The following is a 22,782-nucleotide window of genomic DNA, read 5'->3' on the forward strand; positions in this document are numbered from 1 at the left end:
CTCACCCTGTACCCCGCTCAGCTCCTGAAGCCCAGAGGCTCGCTCCCCCCACAACCTGTCCCTCTTCACAGGGGCTGGCCGTGGCCCTTCGCCTCAGGCCCACCTATGGGGACCAGGACAGCTCCTCCCTGCCCTCTGGGATGGGGAAACATCACCACACTGGAGACCAGCCTGGTTTGCATAGTCTGCACGTTTAATCACTTTAAAACCTCTAACATTATCTCGTGTCCATTAAATAGAACCAACAATGCTGGGCCTTTTTAAATTACAAGGAAAAAAACCACTGTGCACCAACCCAGAATCTTACAAAAACAGCTGGGATGGCCACAGAGGGTATGGAAGAGGGGGCACCCCTGGGCAGGTGGCCGGGGACCCCAAAGGACTGGGGAGAAAAATAAAAAGGGGTTCCTGGGGGGAAGGGGGCTGATTGTCCTATGGGAGGGGTGCAAAAGGCACGTCAGAAGAGGGGTTTGGGGGGGCATGGCAGGTCAGTGCTCTGTCAGGGCACAGTGTTTGAGGGAGCTTGGTGCCACCCCTGGACTTGGAAAACTGGTGACCCACAAGCCCTGTTTTAAACAGATGTCCGCCTGCCCCTCCTGCCGTGACCCCCTTTCCTGGAGCCCACCCCATTGGCCTGGCCCTCAGCACTTGGGCCTCAGCAGCACACTGCAGCCCCCTCCGCCTCAGGGCTGGGCAGCTGGGGAGAGCAGAGTGGGCAGTGGGGGTGAAGGTGAGTGGTCCAGCTGCTACCCCCATTACAAATACAAAAAAAAAAAAAATCATCAGCATCTAAAGTGAAATCATCACAAAGTGAAAATATATCCTCAAACAGCTCCTGAGATCCCCACAGGGGAAAGCAGCATTGGGTGAGAGGCGGGAGGGGCCGGGCTGGCCACCGTCCCTCCCCACCACCCACCCAGGGGCTCCGGGACTGTGAGTGCCAACAGCCCAGGTGGCCCGGGGCTCAGAAAACAGGGGCTTGGGCCCTGGAGGAGGGAAGGGTGCTGGAGAGTACAGGGTAGGCAGGCTACCATTTCAGGCCTGCCCAGCGTGGCCTGGCCCAGTGGAGGCTGGGGCACAGAGGAGGGCAGAGTGATGGGACACCGCCACCGGTACACATCTGGAAGAACCTGCCTCACTTGGTCCCTTCCTGTGATCACTATTTCTGCTGAAGGTCACCAGAGGTGTGGGACAGTGTCAGGGATGCAAAAGCCCTTGGAGAAGTGGCCACCTCCTGTAAATCCCTCCGAGGCCAGCTTCCCTGCCACCTGGATGGGGACCATTATTGCTTTAGAGGGACAGGAGGTGCAGGAGCTGCACCAGGCGTGGAATTCACAGAAGGGCTGCCCTTCCCTCCACAGGACCTCTGCAGGCCCCGGCCTCAGCTCAGCCTCAGCTAGCTGCCCCTGCCAGCTACCCCTCAGGTGTGGCTCCGTCCTCCCATGAGGGGGAAGGGAAGGAGAGACCCTCCCCTGCTCTCCAGCTGACCTGGGCCCAGCTCAGCAGCCAGGTGGGCCCAAAGGTGGGTGGGAAGCAGTCTCTGCCCCTCTGCCCCTCTAACTGGGTCCAAGCCCAGTCCCAAGATAAAAAAATACTTTGGTGAATTAAAAAGTGCCCAAGGAGAGGATGGGCTGGAGAGGGCTGGAGGGGGCTGGCGGTGGGCTCATCAAAGGGCGCTCTGGTCTTTGATAAAGGCGGTCCTCTCGCCCCGGCCCTCATCCTCCTCTGAGTCAGACGGGCACTCCTCCTGCCAGGCCTCGGGGGGCAGTCCCTTGTAGGAGATGAGGCCACGGTCCATCGTGTACACCTTCACCCCCCGGAAACTGAAGCCCGAGCGCAACTGCAGGACCAGGAAGACGGTGACAAAGACCAGCACGATGAAGGCGCAGCTGAGGCCGGCTATCACCTCAGGCAGATGTGAGGGTAGCAGGCCAGCTACAGGCCTCGGCTCAGCCTCCATCTCTTGGGTAAGACTCGGGAGCTGCGGTGGCTGTTCTGGCGGGGACTCTCTGCTGCTCTGGCTCTGCCGGGAGCACGTCTGCTCCACAGGATCCAGGGAGGCATGGCTGGGGCAGCTGAGGCAGTCTGTGGGGGCTGGGCCCTGGCACGTGGCACAGGATGGGTGGCAGGGAGCACAGACACTGGCCCGGATGGTCTCAACGTCATTCTCGGTGCTGTAGTGGGTGTCAAGGACTTCAGGTGTGAAGCCTGGTGGACAGTGCTGGACACAGGTTTTCTGGTGCAAGGAGAACCCTTCTTCACACACTGCCAGCATGGGAGAGAAGGAAAGGTGTTGGCCAAGTGGCCACGGCTTTGGGGCTACGTTAAGTCCACAGCTCAGGTCTATGCCAGTCCCAGGGACCTGCAACCCCAAGCACCGGGCCCAAGAGTCCCTGGGTCTCTGTCTCTTTTATATGTGGTTCTAGGAATTGCATGGAGGATCTCTAGACTGAGCTGCATTCTCAGCCCTTATTTTGAGACAGAGTCTTGCTAAAGTGCCCGGGCTAGGCTCAAACTTGCAGTCCTCCTTCCCTTAGCCCACAGTGGGCTGGGATGACAGGCCTGCACCACATGCCTGGCAAGTCCCAGGGTCCTTTGAGATGCTGCTTCCTCCTACAGCTGGACTTTAAGATTGTTGCCCCTGCCCTGCTCCCACCCCATACCTCACTACTGACCTACGCAGGCCTGGCTGGACGTGAGGGTCTTGCAGCCGCTGCTCTCAGGAGATGTAGGGAGGCCCTCAGGGGCTGTGCCGTATAGTATGAGAGTGAACTTGGTCAGTGTTCCTGTCCCAGATTGGAGGCAGAGACGGGATTCAGGAGGTTCAGCACCACAGGCATCCCAGGCCCCACCAACCCACCTCCACACCCCGTGTCCCCCAACCCAGCACCCCTAGGACCTCATACCATAGTTGTTGGCCTCACTGGTGTTTTCAACCTCCAGGACCCACTCGCCAGATGGGTCCTCATCCCAAGAATGGGTCGTCATGAAGGCCCAGTCATTAAACCCATCTGCAGAATAGTCGTGTGGCCTAGAGGAAGGGGTATATACAGCCATCTGTAGCCTTGTGGACCCCCAGACCAGGGACACCCAACCCAGGCCCAGGGCCATGAACTCGTGCCCCCATGTGCCACCAACTCTGCTGAGCCGGAAATGCCTATTTGCTGGCTGATTCCTGGGGCCCAGGTGGACTCCGCCAGGGGACTCCACAGCGGTGTAAAGCACTTTACATGGGAACACATGCTGCTGGCCCTAAATGCATGGAAGCTAGCAATTCCTAGGACATGGCCTCACACAGAACAAAGCTGGCCCTCTCCAAGTGCCACCAGTGTCCCATTGAGTAGTTATGACAAGTGTCAGGGGACTGTGAATGGGAGTTGCCAGGGAGCAGGGGAGGCAGGACAAGGAGGGCAGGGAACAGGGCCGGCACCTGGCAGCCAGAAGGGTGGAGCGGGTGCCCATGGGGCTGACCAGGTGGATGGCCAGGTCACCGCGGCGGTTGTAGGACAGGGTGAGCCGCGCCTGAGCATGCTCCAGCCGGGTGATGTGAGTGGGTTCACCCAGGCACGCAGTCACCGTCTTGCGCACCTCCAGCCGCTTGCCAATGTCTCTGAGTGAAGAGACAATGTCACCATGGTCACATGCCAATGTCACCATGAAGCTGAGTGTTCAAGCACAGAGCAACCAGCACTACCCCCACAGCTCTGAAGCCACCACCCCCAGCCCAGCAGGGTCCAATCCTCACCTGGGCTCCGTGAGGATGTCAATAACGCACTTCCGCTGGGGGGCCACTGTGGTCCAGTTCTGGGCCAGGGCCACCATGGCGCCTGCATCCAAGAGCCCATAACCATAGGAATGGCTCACTGTGGAGGCAGAGAAGGCAGGGTCACAGGGAGGAGCAGAGCACCCCCACCGAGCGAGGGACCCCAAACCTGCTCCTGGGCCCCCGCTAGCTCTCACCTTTGCGGCCTACACCATTGGTGGCCCAGTCATTGGCATTGAGATGCGCTGGCTTTGAGGTGCGGACCACCAGGTGCTGCATGTCCCGCCAGGTGAGGTTCTTACTATGGGGGAGGAGTAGACAGGTGAGGGGCTTAGGCTTTCTGGAGAGAAGATGAATCCCAAGGCTGCCCTGCAAAAAGCACGGTGGGGACAAAGTTGCCACTGCTTACTTGGCCTCCAGAGTGAGAGCAATGATGCCAGCTGCCAAGGGGGCAGAAGCTGAGGTGCCTGTGTGAGACTCCGTGCACTTCTGCCTCAAGTCAGTGGTGACCTGTTAGGGGACAGTGGTGTTAGGGTCTGTGATGGACGGAGGGGCCACCTGCTTGTCCTCCCTCTGCCTAGCACCCAACAAATAGGACAGTGAGCCAGGATCAAAGCTACCCCAAGCCCAGCAGCTGCCTCGCCAACTTGCTGTGGACGGATGGATGCATGGCCCCTTCCCGGCTTCACTTTCTCAAGGAATAAGGGGGACTAGCTGGAGGGCGGAGAGCAGTGCGTGCTTTAGGCCTACCCTTCTCAAGGGCTTCCCGGAGGCTACAGGGCCCCCAGCTCCCATCCCGTGGAGCATGGGCTGATACAGTGAATTGGGCAGGGAGGAAACGGATGGGCAGGAAAGGGGTCTCTGAGCATGGGAGGGGCGCCAGCAGCCGCCCTCCTCAGCCGCAGCAAGACTCACGATCTGCTTCTCATTCTGGTTGCCACTGCTGTAGGTGGTGGCCAGCGTGGATGAGCAGGCCTCGCTGTACCAGGGCACGTTGCCGAACTGTGTGGCACTGCTGATGGACAGCGTGTAGATGCTGTTGGTGTAGCCGTCACAGTTGCAGCTGTCATGTTCCCGGCCCCCGTTCCCTGAGGCCCAGACAAAGATGGAGCCCAGCCCCCCGCGGCCCTGTGGACAAAGTGTGCTAGGTCACTCAGGATAGGGACTGGGGGAGGGCCGGCAGGAAGATGATGCTGGAGAGTCCAAGTTGACCTTGAACTTTTTTTTTTTTTTTTTTGTCTTTTTCGTTTTTTTTGGTACCAGGGATCGAACTCACGACTGCCTGCTTACAAGGCAGGCGCTTATGCCGCTGAGCTAAATCCCCAGCTCCTTGACCTTGAACTTGTAGCAGTCTTTCTACCTCAGCCTCTTGAGTGTTGGGACTATAGACATGCGCCACCACGCCTAGCATGTCTGTGTCCCTTTATTAATTTACTTTTTGTAGTGCTGGGCTCAAATCCAAGGCCTCACACACAGAAGGCACGCCTTCTACCACTGAGTTATACTCCCAGTCCTCAGCCCCAGAAGCTCTTTCCTCCTTTTTTTCATTTGGAGGAAAGGCTGTGATAGAGTCTCTCTCCAGGTAGCCCAGGTTAGGTGAGAACTTTCGATCTTCCTGCCTTAGCTTCCTGACCGCTGGGATTACAGACATGCACCACTGTGCCTGGCTCTGTAATGCTTTAACAAACATGCTTTGAAGTCAGCCATGGTGGCATGCACCACTAATCCCAGCATTCTGAGAACCTGAAGCAAGAGAATCCCAAATTCAACCTACCTTTGGCAACTTAGTAGGAACCTGTTCAAGATGCTTTTTGGTTTATTTACTTATTGTCTTTTTGAGATGGGGTCTGGCTATGCAGTTCAGGCTAGTCTTGAGCTCAGGCTGGTCTCAAACTTTCAAGGATCTTTTTGCCTCAGCCTCCTAAATGCTGGAATTACAGGTGTGTACCACCATGTCCAGCTCAAAATGCTTTATAAAAAGGGGTGGAATCTTGCTCAATATGAAGGCCTTAATTTCAATGTCTTGTACTACAAAATAAAGAAACATGGGCCAGAAATTTAGCTCAGTGACACAGTACCTGCCTGTCAAGTATGAGGTCATGAGTTCAATCCCTGGTACCAAAAAATAATAATACAATAAAGAAATATGTCTTACATAAAGTTAAGATCAAACACAAGGAAGAGTGCTATTGAGAAGACCGTGCAGCCCCTAGAGATCAGGCCTGGCTGCAAGGCTGGGCCAGGCCCCTCACCTGGCTCACCCCCCGGAAGAAGGCCTCCTCGGCCAAGCGGGCCGGCCCGTCCACGGTCTTGCCGTCATCCTCAGGGCCCCAGCTGGCACTGTAGATATGGATGTGGTTGGGGTTCAGGCCCAGCGAGCGTGCCTCTACTGCATCTGTCACCTCACCATCCAACATGCGTACCCCTGGCCACAGAGCAGGGCAGAAAGAAGGGTGCTGTGTGGGTCCACTGCTAGGGCCACCCCAAGGGGCATGCCCAGCCTTCCCTGCTGGAAAGCCCTGAGCCCCTAACACCTGTCTCTGCCCTTGCAGTGTAAGAGTCAAGAGGGGAAAAGCATGACGGCTGCTCCCTCAGCTAGGCTGGCCTGGAAGACTGACAGGGAGGAGCAGGGAGATGAAGGCTGTCTGTGTGGGGACTCCTGTTAAGAGACACCAGCCCCACGCCACCGCCAGCCACCGGCCCTGGGAGGCCAGCCCTCGGAGTCACTGAACCCTGATGGACTATCCGCGTGGTCAGAAGGACTCACGTTGGGACAGTGACAGGCACTGGTCAGATGGGAAGCGGGCTGACGGCAACCCCACACGAAGTCCCTCCCGCCTCCACCATGGAACAGGGGGCCAAGGCTCACACCCACCTCCAATGCGGGCGTTGTAGGCCACACCCACACCACAGACACCATTGTTGGCCACAGCAGCCACTTCACCAGCGCACCGTGTGCCATGCCTGCCGGGACCAGGAGCACAGCCTTAGTGCTGCAGACAGAGCACAGCAGACACAGCCAGAGGGCAGGAAGGCTCAGCACATCCCTCTACCCACACCCACCCCCACTCCACGGGACAGGGCCACCTCCCTCGGCGCCCCAGCTGGACCAGGACCATGGACAAAGGTGTCTGGGGCGGACCCATGTGGCACCCAGGCTCAACCTTGTGATCTTGGTGGGAGAGAAGAGAAGGGGGCCAGAGGTCCGGGGATCGCTGCTCTTACCTATTGTCATTCATCTGCGTGTACCGAGGCTGGGGGTCAGGATCTTGGTCATTGACATCAAAACTGGCCCCAGGATCCTGGAAAGGTCGTGGCTGTATTAGGAGCAGCTGACTGTACGGCAGGACAGGACGCACCCGGCCGCCCCTCACCCGGGACGGCTGTTCCCTCCTGCCTCCTCACATAGTTGCCTGCCAAGTCTGGGTGGTTCTTCTCGATGCCATCATCCAGGATGGAGACCACAATGCCACGCCCCGTATAGCCCTGCGCCCAGGCCTCCTTCACATTCAGGTCCCGCTGGGTGATGCCAGACTGCAGAGACACCACCCGTTACTCAGAAGATGCGTCTGACCGCGTGAGTGTAGGGCTAAGGTGGTGAATCCCCTCACCGCCCCAAAGCCCTTTCTACATCCATCCTGGCTCCAGTGACACTGCTGTTTTTGTGGCCTCCTGGGAAACGCAGAGCCCTGGAGGTGGGGGGATGACCTCCAAGGCTCATCAGGATGGGGCAGGGAGAGATGGCACTCGGGACAGCAAAGCCTCACAGCCGGTCCAACCCCCACAGGATCTCACAGAGGAGCATTAGGGCTACAGATAGCGCCGTACCAGGTACCACTGCTGGGGAAACTTAGGGTCTGTGGGTTCCTGGTACACGTCCCGTTTGGTCCGTCGCTTCGCCACCTGCTGCTCCAGCCACCGAACCTGGGAGAGGATGAGGGAGGCGGTGTAGGTGTGGGGTGTGTGGCAGGGAAGAGGAGCAGGGAGAGTAGGCAGAGGAAGGGGCAGCAGGGGGGCCGGGGCCAGACTCACTTGTGGCTCCCTCTGCAGACGGTTATGCCGAGAGCGGTGAGGTGACAGGGACCGCTTTGTCACTGCTCGATGCCAGAAGTGGTAATAGTCATCGAAGATCTGCAGGGAAACAAGAGACTGAGATGGGCCTTCCATCTGTCAGTCCCCAGGAGGCAGCGACTGGGGGGGGGGGGTGGACAGTGGCTACAAGGGGAGGCTAGCAATGGTGGGGGTGGGGGGGAGGATATTTGTTCCCTCCCCAGGACCCAGAACAAACATGCAGGGGACCAAGGGGAGCTTTGCCCTCACTGTGACAGGCTGCTCATCTGTCAAGCCACACTCCCCTCCCACTGGCCACCCGGACCCGGAGAAGTTAACCCAACACTTCCAGCTTCTTGGTGCCATGATCTTTTCCCTCCCGGAACACATCCCCCGCCTGGGCCAGCAGGCTACCTACCTGGCCCAGGTTGTGGAACCCATGCTTTCGTGCCACACTATCAGCCACGGCCAGGCCTCCAGGGATGTGCACAGCCCACGTGTTGGTGAAGATCTTCTGGCCACGGGCATCAGCGGCCAGCAGGACCAAGGCTCCTGCTGCTGCTACCACCCATAGCAACCAGGGCCTCAGCTCCATGGGGGGCAGGTGGCCGACTGTGGAGCTCCTGCCTCCTGGACCTGGTCACAGGGCCTCGGCTCCCTCGTGCCTGCTGTTTACTGCCTGTGGCCCGGGACTGACTGGTGGGGGCATGGGGCTGAGATGGGCAGGGCTAGAGGGTAGGATGAGGGCTGCCGGCTCTGGGGGAAACAAGAGAGACAGGGGAGCCAGTCAGTCCCTCCAAAGCCATGAGCTAAAGCTGCCCTTCCAAACCCGACAACTCAAGAGGCAAGCAAAAGGGGCACTGGGGAGAAGGATAAAACAAGACCAGTCCTCCCCAGGAGGAATCTGGGCCTCCAAGGGCACCAGACAGGCGGACATGTGACCCCTACATGCCCCCAGAGCCTGTCTCCACCAAAAACACAAGTGTGACCCAGAAAGGGGCTAAAGAGCATCAAAGACTTGAGGCGCTCAAAATCAGAAAAGACCTTGCCAAAATAAAAGGTGCATTATGTTATAAAGCAGTATGTACACAGGATCCCACTGTTTTTTAAAGCTATTTATATATGTACATAATCAAAAACAAAATCTGGAAGGGCACACTCTAAAATGTTAACAAAGGCTCTTTCAAGATGTTGAGAATCTCGAGTAATTGTTATTTTCTCCTTTGTGTCATTGTATGCTTTGTACAATACCTAGGTATATTTTACAGAGGAATAAAACACTGGCTTTTAAAAGTTTTTAAATGAACTCACTAGGGTTTCCTGGCTCAGTAAAGAGACTCAGCCAGAAGGAGTTATCTGCAAAGGCCCCATAGCCAGGAGTGGGCAACCTAGGTCGGGGCAGGGCTTGGGGGACAGCGCTCCAAGTGCGGGGGACCTTCTAGGGCTGATGGGCACAGCCAGAGTCCCAGGCTCTCCCTGATGTTTCCTGGGGTACACTGAGGCTGCCCAACCCTGCCTAAAAGACCGCCCCCCAACACCCCTCTTGCTCACTCTGTGCCCACCACCTTGCGTAATCAGAGACCGCAGCCAGGGCAAATACTGGCTGCTGAGCTAGGAGCACCAAGGTGAAGCTGAATCAATAGTCCTGTGTTGTTTTTCTTCCTTCAGCAAACAGACAGCGGGACCTCTCTGCCTGGGGCCATATAACTGTCCCCACATAGGGCCTCTGAGTGGCCAGAAGTCAAGCCTCTGGGGAAGGCGGCAGCTGGGAAGTCCCTCCCAGTTCCAAGCTCCTTGAGTGGCTCTGTGCCTGCCCACAAGGCCGGATGCCCCTGTCATTCCCATGGCCACTCTGCCCAACAGCCCAGCGAAAGTACCCCAGCTCTTGTAAGTCTTGGGGAGTGGGCAGGCAGCAGGCTCACTTGTCCAGGGATAGCCCTTGGCCACAACCACTCCCTGGCTGCTGCGAGCCCACGCTGCAGGCTGGGGGACTCCACACACCATTCCTGAAGTATTTTCAGTTTACACCAAAATAACCTGACAGCTGATGGCAGGAGACAACCACCACGTAGCTCTTCTACACCCGAGGGGCAGCCATGCTGGGCTCCAGGGCAGGCAGGGGGCAGCAGACCTGAGAGCCACAGCCCCAGGACACCTTAGGTGGCTACAGCCAGCCTGAGCAATGGCTGGGCAGCCTGATGCCCAAGCCCTAGGGGGTGAGGGGTCCACAAATCCCCATTTAAAGCATGTGGGGGCCAGGTCCTCTTCTCTCCTTGCCATATAGCTGCCTCAGGGTCCAGATGTCAAGCCAAACCCCTTGACCCACAATACTGTAGCCCCCACTATGCCTCCAGTTAAGGCTTGATCACCTGGGTCTGGCCCAGGTCTCAGCACATGATAGAGGGAGCCGCAGCCATTTGGTGTTAAAGGTGATTAACCAACTATTTAATTACCTTGCAGCACCTGGAAAGCAAGCAAGCTTTGGGCACAACTGAACAGTCTCCCAGGAAAGAAGGCCTGCCCGCCTCTACCCAGTGTACTGAGCCATGGGGAGAGGTAGTTTTGGCTTCCAGAGCCCCAGACATCCTACCACCACTACCAGCTCGGCCTCAGCTTCCAGGACAGAAGGAGGACCCCCCCTACACACACACACACACACACACAGGACAGAAGGAGGACCCCCTACACACACACACACAGGACAGAAGGAGGACCCCCTACACACACACACACACACACACACACACACAGAAGGAGGACCCCCCTATACACACACACACACACACACACAGAGCAAGAACTGAGAACAATGAATGAATGGACTTCTCCCCACCCCCTCCGCAGACTCTGACTCACCCTCTGAGTCCCAGTAGTCTCAAACCCCGAGGCTGGCTGGATTTCCAGCCTCACCATCGGTCTCAGGGTGGACCACAGAGAGCTGCGGAGTTCTTTGGGTCTGTCTTCTATGCAAAGTCCTTTTTGTCCAGCCCCAGAACCTCCTGATCACCAGTCATCTCAGGAACATATTCCAAATTGTACCTAACCGGGCTGGGCCACAATTTCCCAGGCACCAGAGGTCTAGCCAGACAAACCACCTCAGGTCACTAGGAAGCCCAGTCCAGTCTTTCTCTCCAGCAGACAGCCCTCAGCTACGACCTGCACCGGGTGGCTTTTCGAAATTCTGACGCTTAGCCCCTGCTCAACTTCTACTTGCTAAGTGATCTTGAACAAGTCACTTCCTCTCCCTGGGCGTCAGTTTTCCGGGGTAAAAACTGTTTGACCAGTGGTTTTCAAACTTTTTCGTAAAGCCACAAAATTCTCTTTTAAAAGCAAACAGCAAAACAAAACAGAAGATGCTAGTTCTCCAAGGAACCGCAATTTAGGAAACACTGTAGTTCTAACTGAGGCTTTTTGGGTTGCAATGGGCCAGGCTTGGATACAGTCTCATGCTGCCCTGTCCACACCTGGCCCGGCCCTCATTAGGCCACATCACCTGGGTCCCCCTCAGGCTTCCTACACCAGCACTCTCTGGAACATTAAGGTCTGACACCCCCCCCCCCAGGGGGGACGACCGGGTAGGGGTGGTGGGAAACTGGTGCCGTCTGGCCAGCAGATGGCCCTGGTCCGACCGCCCCAGCCAGGCCTCGGGGACCCACCTGGGCCTGCGCTCGCCCGCGGCCCGCACCTGGGCGCTCTCCCCGCACAGGTGTGCAGCAGGGGCGCCGGGCCCGGGCGGAGGGTCCTGGCCTCCCCTGCTGGGCGCTGGGACTGAGACCCCACGCCCCCGGGGTCCGCGCCCTATCCGGCCGGCCGGGCCCCGCGGGCGCTTTCTGAGGTCAGAGGGCCGGGCCCGACCGCAGGAGGAAAAGTGCGGGCGAGGGCTCGGCCAGGCGCGCTCAGGTGGGTTCAACGCTTCCTGCTCCGCGCGGCGCCACCCGCGCCGGGGCCCGGCCGGCTCCGCGTCGCGCGCGCAGTCCCGTCAGCCCGCTGCGTCCCCGCGCCGCGTCCCCGGCCTGCATCCCCGCGCCCCCGCCCGGCCCCCCGCGCCCTCGCCGCTTACCCTGGGAGCCGCAGCGGGGAAACTTTCCCCGGCGGGCGCCCCCGGCCGAGCGCGGAGCCCCGCGGCAGGGCCTGGGCTCGGCGCGCTCGCGCGCCCGGCGGCGGCGTCACGGCGCGCGTGCGGCGCGGCCTCGGCCCGGCCGGCGACCAGGGCGGCCTCGGCCTCGCGCTCGACTCCGGCTCCGGCTCGGGCGCGGGCGGCGGCGGGCGGGGGCAGCGGCCCGGCCGCGGCGGCGCGGCTTGTTTACTCTGGCCGCTGTCACGGCGGCGGCGACGGCCCGGCTCCTCCCCCGCGCCCCTCCCCCCGGCGCCGCCTCCGCGCGCCCGCCCGGCCCGCCCGGCCCCGCCGCCCTCCAGCCGCGATCCCAGCGCCGGCGCGCGCCCCGGAGCCGGGCAGCGGGCCCAGCCGGGGATCCCCGAAGCCTCGCGCGCCCCGGCCCCTGCCGCGGCTCCCTGGGCCCTGTGGAGACCCGAACTCGAGCCTTCGCGAGGAGCCGGGCAGGGCCTGGGAGCGCCGATTGCAGGACTCTGTCGTCCCCGCTTCCCTGTGCCCACATGATGGGTCCAGGGCCCGGAGATGGTGACGATGGTGACCCGGGACTCTGCGCTCGTCCTTGGGCTACAGGGCAAACCTCCTGACTTACTGGGAGGCAGTCACGATTTCATCGGCTTCTGTATAGACAGGTGGGTTTATAAGCAGAAGTAGCCCACCTCCTTTTAATTGTGTCTTTTGGCCCCTGTGCACATGGCCCTTTCACATTATCGCTCCTCTTTATGTCATGATTTAATCCTAATGATTTATCCAAACTGACATTATTAATCCCATTTTACAGATAAGGAAACCGAGGCCCTTTTAAATACTCTGCCCTGAGCCCCACAGCTAGTAGACCCTGGAACCTGGGAGAGACCCGAAGTTTGGGAAGAGCCGGAATCCAACCAGCGCTATACCAGCCGAAACCTCTCCCTCCCTGGGTCCTGTCCTAGAAAACGTCTGTGCCACTTGGCTAAGGTCAGCACTGCTTGAGCTTAGAAAGAAAAGGGGGAAAATGTGGCCGTCGGCCTCCTGGCTGTGTTATTTCAAGGTCAAAGCTACGGAGGCTCATCCCTCCCACTCCCTGGGAGGCACCTGGCAGCAGTGCGTCCTGTGGCCTCCTTTGTGGAAGTTGCAGGGAATGGCACACAGGCCGCTGAGGGCCATATAGGAGCTAGGTACCTTCTGAGTTGTTCCATGAGCTCTTTTTATCCTCACCCAAATTCCAAGAAGTGGGCACAGGACATTTTCATGAGGTGCCCATTGTACATCAACATTTACCTTAACAGGAAAGCCAGGGAGGCCCAGAGAGCTTAAATACTATCCCTAAAGTAATTATCTTATCTCCAAAGTCAACTAGGAAGCTTGGGTTCAAATCCCCAGGGCACCATTTTATATTGTACCACCTTAATTTCTCAAAGCCTCAATTTACCCCTCTGGAAAATGGAAATAATACTCAGGTAGTGGGATCAGGTACCTTTGGGGGCACCCTCATGGACCTTTAGAAACTGAAAACTCTCAAAAAATTGGGGGATAAGTCTATAACTCTGGCCTCCTTCCAGACTGGGGACTCCACCGCACAGAAAGCCAGGCTTGTAGGGGCCACCCTGGGGTAGTCCCTGCCAGCAACAACCACAGTTGGGAGAGCCATATTCCCGCAGTGAGACTGAGGCAGGAAGTGAGTCATGGTTTTCTGTGAGCAAGACAACCTCATTGTGGGGAACAGGGTTGACCCCGTCTGACCTGGGGTCACACTTGTCCCCTGGCCTAGAAAAAAAGGTCACTCTAGGGAGAAAGTAATGCCGGATGCCCAGGACCCCACCCGTCCCCAGGGCCTGGCCCCAGGGGAGCTGCTGCAGCCTGTGGGGTGGGGGAGGCAGGGGTTCACAAGTTGCCACCCTGGCCCCAGCAACGCCACTTCCCCTTTCTCCCACCAGCTGGCTGCTCCACTAGTGCCTGTGGTAGACAGAAGCTATCGAGCTGCTCAGAGGGAGCTTCACCCAGACTCTCCACTTCGGCCCAGTCACAGCTGGGGGCCTCACATAACATTGTACTTTGCAGCCAGGTGTGACGCACAAGCGTAAAGTCCCAATAGGCAGGAGGCTGAAGCAGGAGGATTGGGCAATTTAGGAAGACTCCCCAACCTACCCCACAGACTCCCCCCCCAAAAAAAGTTTCATTGATACAAAGAATTTGAATGCCACCCTCCCTGAGACCCCTCTAGGGAGAATCCCCTCTAGGCAGAAAGGCCTTCTTTATCTCTAGGAAGCAAATCCTGTGGCCAGGTATTGTCCTCTTTTTTTTTTTTTGCCTTTTTCGTTTTTATCGGTACTGGGGATCGAATTCAGGACCACGCAGCACTTCCAATGCTGCTGAGCTAAATCCTCAGGCCCAGGTATTGTCCTCTTTATCCGTCCCTGCCCACTGATCTGAAGCCTGAGGGCTGAGGGAGCCCAGTTTGTGGCGCAGGAATCCTAGGTTCTAGGTGGTAAAGTGTTACCAGCCTTACACAGCAGTTAGGGATTTGTGTGCCTTGGGAACCTGAAGGGAAGAGGGGCCTGACGGGTATGGCCTGGGGCAGGGAGTAGAGCTCATCCTGAATTACCACAGGATAACCTGAGTCTTTTTTTTTTTTTTTTTTACCGGTACCAGGGATTGAACTCATGACCACATGCTTGCAAGGCAGGCGCTTATGCCACTGAGCTAAATCCCCAGGCCCGATAACCTGAGTCTTAAAGCCACCCGGCCTACCCAGTCCTGCAGTCCCCTAGGGCTGCTCACCTCTCCAGCCTCTTCCCCACTTCGGTACCTTGAACAAAGCCTTCAGCAGCAGTTCCCGCACCTGGTTTTAATCAAAGTGTACGCAGCATCCACGCCTGTGGAGAAGGGTGCACAGCAACCTGAGTCTGGTGCTTTTTTGAAAAAGTAAGACTCCAGAACCCTTTGTTTTCTTCTTTTCTGCTTACCTGCATTTCCAGGAACATCTACAAAAAGTCCCACAAGGCAACAGCAAAGCCTTCCCGACCTGCAGGGGTGCACAGAGCACACCCACACTTCACCCGTGAGCCCCAGGACCCTGGGGTCCACGCTGACTGAGGCTACCCTTCCTCCCCCAGTCAGGTCACGCTGCAGCCCAGCACAGGGCAGGGCCCTTTCAGTTCTGGCTGAACCACTTTGGGAAAACTTCCTTTATATGACAGGCAAGCTGTGTCTGTGGGTGGGGGGAGGAGCTAGCTGCTAGAAGTGATTTGTTGGTGACATATTGGGTTGTGTTGGGACCCGATCCCGACATGGCCAGCCCTTCTCATTTTGCTATGTATTGGGCAGGTGTGCACTGACCATAGTACTCCCACCCCGGCCCTGGCTGTCACTTCTAGGTTGAATGGCTTCCTTTCACCAACTCATGTCTTCCACCTTGGCAGCAGCAGACAGCCAGTGCCATCACAATCAGACACCTAATAAATGCTTCAGGTGGAGTCTTACCTGCCATTCAGGAGCACCTGCCCAATGCGACATTCCTAAGGGCTTGTCCCCAGGAAGCTGAGCCTGCCTCTGGTAGAGTTGGATGGAGCCACCTGAGCCTCCCTGAATCTTCCTGAACCAGTAAGCTCCATGACCTGCAGCTCCAACAAGCCTGCTGCTGTTTCTCTGCCCCGTACAGAGAAGACAGTCACCACTGCAATTTCTTGAGGAGTTTTCCAGCTTCTTCCAGAACAGTTTCCCAACCTTGCCACAGTTGACATCTTGGGACACTCAGTCACCTCTCTGGCCCCTAAACTCTAGATGATGCCAGTAGCACCCCCACTCCCATGATAACAAGGCAAAGGCCTCAAATGTTTACGCATCACTCCCAGTTGAGGACCAGTGATCCGCAGTGACAAATGGAAATGTCACAGGGTGGCAGTTGATGTGGCAGAGTTAGAGGCAGGAGTTGTTGGCTGGAAGCCACAGAGACAGCTCCCAAGCCCAGAGCCCCATACGGCCACAGGAGAGCAGGCCACATCCTCATGACATCTAAGAACAGCGTTTTCAGGATGTCAGAGATGGGGCTGAATCAAGGATCGCACTGTTATTGCTGGTAGCTGGCAAGAGGGTGGACACTCAAGAATTAAGTAGTAGACGGCAGTTGGCAGTTGATGGGGGAGGGAGGCCTCGGGGCAGGGAGGGCCTGAGCGCTTGGGATGTTGGCTGCTCTGTTCATCATTTGACTGTGTCTGTGCATCAGAACAAATCAGGGCGGGACAAAACCCAAAAAATCAAGTTGTGTACTCTAAATACAGGCAGGTTATAGTGTGTCCATTATGTTTCAATAAAGCACCTTTAAAATCTATTTAACTTTAAACTTTTAGTGTTTAGAGAGAATTGTTCTGAAAGGTCATTTATATGGAGTGGCACCTTTCTGGTTTTTTTTTTTTTTTTTTTTTTTTCTTTTTGGTTTTCTGAGACAAGTTCTTCCCATATTGTCCAGGCTGGCCTTGAATTCATGGTGATCCTCTTGCCTCAGCCTCCTGACTGCTGGGATCACTGGCATGTGCCACTATGCCCAGCTTTTTGTTTTTCGTCTGTTTCCCATTTGTTTTTGTTTGTTTGGGGTTCTTTTGGTACTGGGGATCAAACTCAGGACCAGGTAGGCGATTGTGCTGCTGAGCTAAATCCCCTGACCATTTCCCATTTCTTGGCTATACTACACAAATGAGAGATCGTGGTACTTGAAAGAAACAATAAAGAGAACAATTGTAAACTGGATGTGGTCGCACAGGCTTGTAGTCCCAGCTACTCTCAGGCTGAGGCAAGAGGATGGGAAGTTAGCGACCTGACTCCAAAAATAAATAAGAAGAGGCTGGGGCTGTAGCCCAATGGTGAGCATTTGCCAGGTTCACAAACCCCAGCACTGCAAGAGAAGAAAAGGGCAGAGAGAGAGAGAGAGAAGGGCAAAACAAAACAAAACAACCTGGGTGCAAGGTTGACCTGCGAGGAGACAAGGTGGAAGGAACAGTGTCCCTAGGAGCAGCCAGCCCGCCCTCAGCTCGGGAAGCCATGAGAGAATCTCATGTTGGATGATGCTATCAAACCAGCGTGTCTGGAACGGTATCATCAGCGCTGGCTGCCAGGAGAGGAACCAATGAGTCTGGAAATTACAGGCTCCTCCACTCACTGTAATCCCTAAAACAAACAGCGCTGGGGGAAAAGTCAGTAAATACCTGGGGGAGGGTGGCAAGCTCCTCGGGGCTGGGGAGCTAGCGTGCCTGCTGGAGCTGTGCCCTGCACCGCCCGCTCACGGCGGCTCCTCCTGCTGGGGGGGCTGCACTTGGCAGGGAGCGATGCCTGGGATGGCTGTGCATGCCAAGCAGCATGGGGCCCTCCCCGGGGTTGATGGAGACCACCTCGGTTCTGGGGAACTCCCAGAGAAGTGGGAGGCAAACCGGGGTGGGACCAAGGGGGTGGGTGTAGGTAGGTGGAACCTCAGACCCCTGTTTGTGGGAGGTGGAGGGTGCACCAGGCCCTCCTGACACTGTCATTTGTGTCGCTGATACTGATTGAGTGCTGACTGAACTCGGGATCTATGCCCCAGTTGTGGTGGAGTCAGTCAGCAGGGGACCATTTGTAAGGGTAATGTGGGGACTCCTGAGGGGGAGAAACAGGCTTGGGAGGAAGTGATGTCTGAGCTGAGGCACCATGGTCCATGCCTGTAACACCAGCACTCTGGAAGGCTAAGGCAGGAGGACTGCAAGTCTGATCCCAGACTAGCCGTCTGAGTGAGCCAGAACTTGTGTCAAAACAGAAAAATTGAAAAGCCTGAGGATGTAGCTCAGTACAAAGGCTCTGGGTTCAATCCTCAGTATTGAAGGATACAAAAAAAAAAAGGAAAGAGGCAAAACCATAAAGGGCCCAAGAGGGTGGCCAGGCTAGCGGCAGGGCAGGGACAGGACATGGGTGTGACCCCATGGGAGGAGCCGCTTCTTGGAATTAGGTGGGACAGGGTGGGAGTGGAGGAGATAAAAGAGGGCTCCACCGAGGAGCCTTGTCCAGGTTGACGTCTAAATTCCTCCTGAGAGCAACTCAGAGATGAGTTTTTAGAGAATTTTACTCAGTTTGCTGTTTTTAAAGACTCTGCTGCCTACCCTGGAAAGAGCCAAAGGGGGAACGGGTGATCCCCATACAGGAGGCACACAGACCACAGCCTGTGTCACTCGACTGCACCACCGCCAGGCAGAGTGCAGGCTCTGAACAGGCCGGAGGGACCACGGATCCATCTGCTGTCCTGGGAAGAGGGGGTCTGTGCGGGACAGGAACTGGGGGAGCCAGCCTGCCGCCCGCATCCTGCCTCCCTGCAGGGCTCTGGTTCTTCCTACACGGAGCCTGGACAGAGCTCTCACTGGCTATCACCAGCCGCCAGGCCTGAAGGCGACTCCCTCACTTCCTGCTCCCAGCACCCCCTGAGGCAGGTACACTGCCTTATCACCCCCGTTTCCAGATAGGAAGCTTTGCTCCGAGGCGTTAGGAACAGAAAGCCTCAGGAGTGGAACAAGAGAGTCTGGGTGGAAACCCCCGTGCCTCAACCTCTCAGCGAGGGCTGAGCAGTGCTGAATCAGACATGGATCACTCAGGCATCTGGAGTGGGAGGCGCGCTGTGAGTCACACTCAGCTTTTTCTTGGCCAAGTCTTGCTCACCTGGTTCTTAGAACAGTGCATGTTGGATTTTCTGCAGCAACTGTACAGTGCCTCACTGAGCCGCCCATCCTCCACCCCGATCGGGTTGCACAGCATACTGGTGACCAGATCAGCTCTGGACTCCAATTCAGTCCTGATGTGGTAGCACAAACTGCTAATCCCAGCTACTCTGGAGGCTGAGGCAGGAGGGTCACAGGCTCAAGGGCAGCCCAGAAAATGTAGTGAGCACCTGTTTCAAAAAAATAAAAAGACTACAGGGGGGCCTGGTGGTAAACACTTCCAGCACACAGGAAGTGAAGGCACGAGGATGGCCACATATCTGAGGCCAGCCTGGGCTCCCTATGAGTACAAGGCCAGCCTGACTATATAGGAAGACCCTATCTCAAAAGACAAAAAAATAAAAGCTGAAAACAAGACAATAAAGAAGAACAACAACAGAAGGCTGCAAATAAAAATCAAATTCAGCTGGGTATGGTGACGCACACCTGTAATCCCAGCACTCGGGAGGCTGAGGCAGGAGGATGTTTGTGAGTTTGAGACCAGCCTGGTCTACAAAGTGAGCTCAAAAAAAAAAAAAAAACAAAAAAAACAAAGTGAGCTCAAGTCCAGCCTGAAGTGCACAGAGAGACCCTGTCTCAAAAAGACCAAAAAATAAAAAAATAAATAAAAATAAAATTCAGCTCCAAGATGCTCTTGAAGACCCCTGGGAAAATTACGTCATCTCTCCAGGGCTCAGTTTCCTCCCCTGTTGACTGTAAGTCCCCAGCCACTAGCTCCCTCTTTCTGCCGGTCAAGGAGGCAGTTCTGACCCTTCCACCTGGGCCTGAGCAAAGGGCTATCAGGGTAAGCTCTGCCTCGCCCCGTGGCTGACTTCCTAGGCGGGAGGCTGCCTGGCTCAGCAGCCTCCATGTGGCCTGGTGCCTGGTGGCTTATTTTGCAAGCTCTTTTGGCTCCTTGCCCCAAGGTCAGAGGTCAAGCAACAAGCAGTTCTCTGAGGCAGAACTTTCATCTTCTTCCCGTCACATGGACAGGCCCGGGGCACGGGAAGCTGGCTGGCTGTGGCCCAGCCGGGGTGGGGCATCAGCTCAGGGTGAAGAAGGGGCTCTGGGGTCCATGTCAGGCATACAGGTGACCACACAGACGTGGCTCCCCGCCCTCCCTCCTGGTGTCTGCTGGTTCTTGCCCCAGAGCAGCGCAGGCCCCTCTTCCCTGGCTTGCCTGCTTCTGGGAAGGGGTCCTTTCCAGGTCGCCTGTGGGGAGACGCTCTCCCCACCTTCAGGGGAGAGAGGCAGTAGCAGCCCTGGCCCTGGGCCACCGTGAATTATTTCTGATGTGTTCTAAACACACCTTCTTATAGTCTGCACAAATCCATCAGCACGTGATTGATAGATAATGCAAGACTCGCAGGTCAAAATGATTCAGAACAATATGCCCCACGCAGTCTTTCAACATTTTACTTATTTTTGTGTAGGTTCAATCAGGGTCCTTGCACCCAGCTAAATCTCCCGTCCTTTGATGTTTTGTTTGTTGCCTGGGTCTTGGAGAGTTGGCCAGGTGGGACTAGAATTTGAGTCTCCCGCCTCAGCCTGGCCATGAGCTGGGATCCCAGGTGTGCGCCATCCCATCCGATTTGTCTTCCAAGCCTTAGGGCTTTTGGTCAACAGGTGGTATGTTAGGGCTTGTTTTCATTTATAAGTCCATTTACCTCAGAGAAATGTACATAACCAATAAAAACGGGGCTAGCCGTGTGGCTCAGTGGTACAGCCCTGGGTTCCAACACACAAAAATAAATAAATAAAATAAATAGATTAAACAGTAATACAAAAGCAAAACTAAAACTAAAAAAACCCCAAAAAACTGCAGATCTAGGAAGATGCACAGTAATGATACCAGTTTCACCAAAAGGAGGAAGAGCGGGGCCCCAGCACTGAGCAGGGCGCCTCCCGAGTCTGCCGGCCCCCCGGCCGGCGCCCCAGAGCCCGCGCTCCCCACCTTTCCCTGTTTGAGTTGCTTTTGTTTGTGCAGTGGGCTCTTACATCACCGGCCTTCCCTTGGCTTCAACGCATCATTTACGCATTAAATCCGCCTCTGTTCTTTTCTTTTTAGCCAGCAGCAATTAAAAAGAACTGCTTGATGCCAGTACAATCATAAACATAAACGCAAACTTGGACAGTGAAATCCTGTGTCAACAGTAAATTGTAAGGTGGTTGTGTTTACAGGAGTGGTAATGAAAATCATCTTAGCAAACTTGCTGCATATGCTGCCATGATAAGTTCTTCACACATGGGTTTTATTTTTATTTTTAAAATATTTGCGTGGTACTGGGGTTCAACCCAGGGCCTTGTATATGCTAGGAAAGTGCTATATCACTGAGCTGCATCCCCAACTCTTTTTATTTTATTTTTATTTATTTAGGTACTGGGGATTAAACTCATGACCTCACGCTTGCCAGGCAGGTACTTCTGCCGCTGAGCTAAGTCCCCAGCCCTTTTATTTTGTTTTGAGATAGGGTCTCACTGTGTTGCTAGCCTGGAATTTGGGATTTTCCTGCCTCAGCCTCCCAAGCACCTGGGATTATGGGAGATTCTACTGCCTTCTTACCACCATAGCCTTACTTAATCCTCCTGACAATCCTATAAAGTAAGCATTTTACAGATAAGAACATGTGGTTTTGAAGGATTAAATAACTTGCCCAGGAACACATGTACAGGCAGTGGTACCCTCAAAACTCTAATCCGTGTCTGTCTGACTCTAGGAACCACCAAGGGTTAGCAGAGCGGAGACCCAAGTATGGTCCTTGAAACCAGTTCCTGGCCACGTGTGCTCCCCTGCCCGGGTCTGCCAGGCGGGACTGGGGACAGAGGGTGCAGGGCCAGGGTGCCATGGCTGCTGCTGGGCCCCGCCTGTCCCCAGAGTCCTGGATGAAAGCAGGCCAAGCCCGGCACATGATGGCAACCCTCTGACCCAGTGTGCAAGAGGATAAACACACACACCGAAGTGACATTTGCAAGCTAATGGCCCTTATCCGTGACTGTAACAATGACACTCTGTCAGGGCCTGGCTGAGGTGAAGGGTTCTGTGTGTTCCTGTGGAGGCTCTGGCAGCCACTCTGGGCTGGCCTGGGCCACGCTCAAGGTGACAGCACATGTAGCTGGGACCAGGGCCACTTGGTGCTAGGCACTAGGCGCGGGGCTTGCCTGTGCCGGGACCTGGGCGCCAACCCCAGCACTAAAGCAAAATAAAATTAAACAAAAGGCACAAGGGCTGGGGATTTGGCTTAGCGGCCTAAGTGACATCTGGCAAGCTCTAGGTCCTGAGTTCCATCCCTGGTACCAAAAAAAAAAAAAAAGCACAGCTTGTGGCCTTTGTCCCCCCCCCCCCAGGACCTCCTAGTTGGCTCCTCCTTTCTCACTGGCCCCAGGAACCACCCCCTCTTTGGTGGCCCCAGGATGGGGGCTCAGGTTCTCAGTGAGAGTCCCCAGGGGCCCACACAGCCTGGGGGGCAGCAGATGGCCAAGGCCCTCACCCCTTGCCACGGAGTGGTGATCTGACTCTGGTTATGCTAGACTGGTAGGGTTGACTGCTAGAAGCCCAGGGGAGGATCCAGGCACTATTAGAACCCCAGAAAGAAGCCCAATCCTGCCATCCCCACCAAGCATGGTGTCCATAGACAGACAAAGGTGTCTCAGTCTTTCATTCAAGTTTCAGCATTAATAGGATTTGGTCCTTTTCTGTTTAAAAAATGTAGTTGCCTGCACTACCAACTCATCTGTCTTTCATAAAGACACCTCAGCCTCACCCGATGCCTCCTCACTGCCCACATTCTACCGCCTGGCTCTTTCTGCCCCAGCCATCCTGGACTCCTTGTTGTTTGTCCTTTCTGCCAACCCCACTCCTACCACAGGGCCTTTGCACTGGTCACACATCTGCCTGTACCTCATCTGTGACATGCTGCTGTCTTAGCCTTTTGGGTCTTTAAGAACTTTTCTCCAATGTCCCCTTTGCCCTTCTTTTTTCTCCATGACTTTTCACCCCAAGATACTCTGTATTTTCCTTTGCTTATGCCTCTCTTGGTGCCCAGTTTATTAGGTCTATTTGGGAGGGCACGGATTCCTGCCCTTTTAGTGAGTGCCCATCAGTATTGGCTGACCAAATGATTTCACTGTAGAAAAATCTGATTCTACCACTGGGATAGAGGAGAAGAGAA

General features: G+C 55.9%; 1 protein-coding gene across 7 annotated transcripts in view; it reads right to left on the reverse strand.

The window, feature by feature from the left end:
- Window positions 1-172: 172 nt before the first annotated feature.
- The window catches only part of Furin (furin, paired basic amino acid cleaving enzyme), a 33,064-nt gene continuing 10,454 nt past the window's right edge, over window positions 173-22,782 (reverse strand). The window contains exons 1-17 of one of the 7 annotated variants that reach the window (XM_013158606.3): window positions 14,870-16,216; window positions 14,713-14,779; window positions 8,232-8,569; window positions 7,796-7,894; window positions 7,592-7,687; window positions 7,169-7,297; window positions 6,989-7,065; window positions 6,639-6,727; window positions 6,016-6,188; window positions 4,679-4,891; window positions 4,173-4,273; window positions 3,961-4,064; window positions 3,746-3,863; window positions 3,431-3,610; window positions 2,907-3,031; window positions 2,676-2,786; window positions 173-2,265 (exon numbers count right to left, since the gene is read on the reverse strand). In XM_013158606.3, coding sequence (XP_013014060.1) covers window positions 1,667-2,265; window positions 2,676-2,786; window positions 2,907-3,031; window positions 3,431-3,610; window positions 3,746-3,863; window positions 3,961-4,064; window positions 4,173-4,273; window positions 4,679-4,891; window positions 6,016-6,188; window positions 6,639-6,727; window positions 6,989-7,065; window positions 7,169-7,297; window positions 7,592-7,687; window positions 7,796-7,894; window positions 8,232-8,408 — 2,391 coding nt within the window. In that variant the 5' untranslated portion in view covers window positions 8,409-8,569; window positions 14,713-14,779; window positions 14,870-16,216 and the 3' untranslated portion in view covers window positions 173-1,666. Of the gene's footprint in view, window positions 2,266-2,675; window positions 2,787-2,906; window positions 3,032-3,430; window positions 3,611-3,745; window positions 3,864-3,960; window positions 4,065-4,172; window positions 4,274-4,678; window positions 4,892-6,015; window positions 6,189-6,638; window positions 6,728-6,988; window positions 7,066-7,168; window positions 7,298-7,591; window positions 7,688-7,795; window positions 7,895-8,231; window positions 8,570-10,669; window positions 10,695-11,469; window positions 11,493-11,873; window positions 12,016-14,684; window positions 14,780-14,869; window positions 16,217-22,782 lie in introns of those variants that run through there. The other 6 variants (XM_023567455.2, XM_063250063.1, XM_063250062.1 and 3 more) reach the window with 6 other exon arrangements.

This window comes from Cavia porcellus, unplaced genomic scaffold (assembly GCF_034190915.1).
Source record: "Cavia porcellus strain 051 isolate PalLab524CR breed Dunkin Hartley unplaced genomic scaffold, mCavPor4.1 scaffold_6, whole genome shotgun sequence".
Taxonomy (NCBI): Eukaryota; Metazoa; Chordata; class Mammalia; order Rodentia; family Caviidae; genus Cavia; species Cavia porcellus.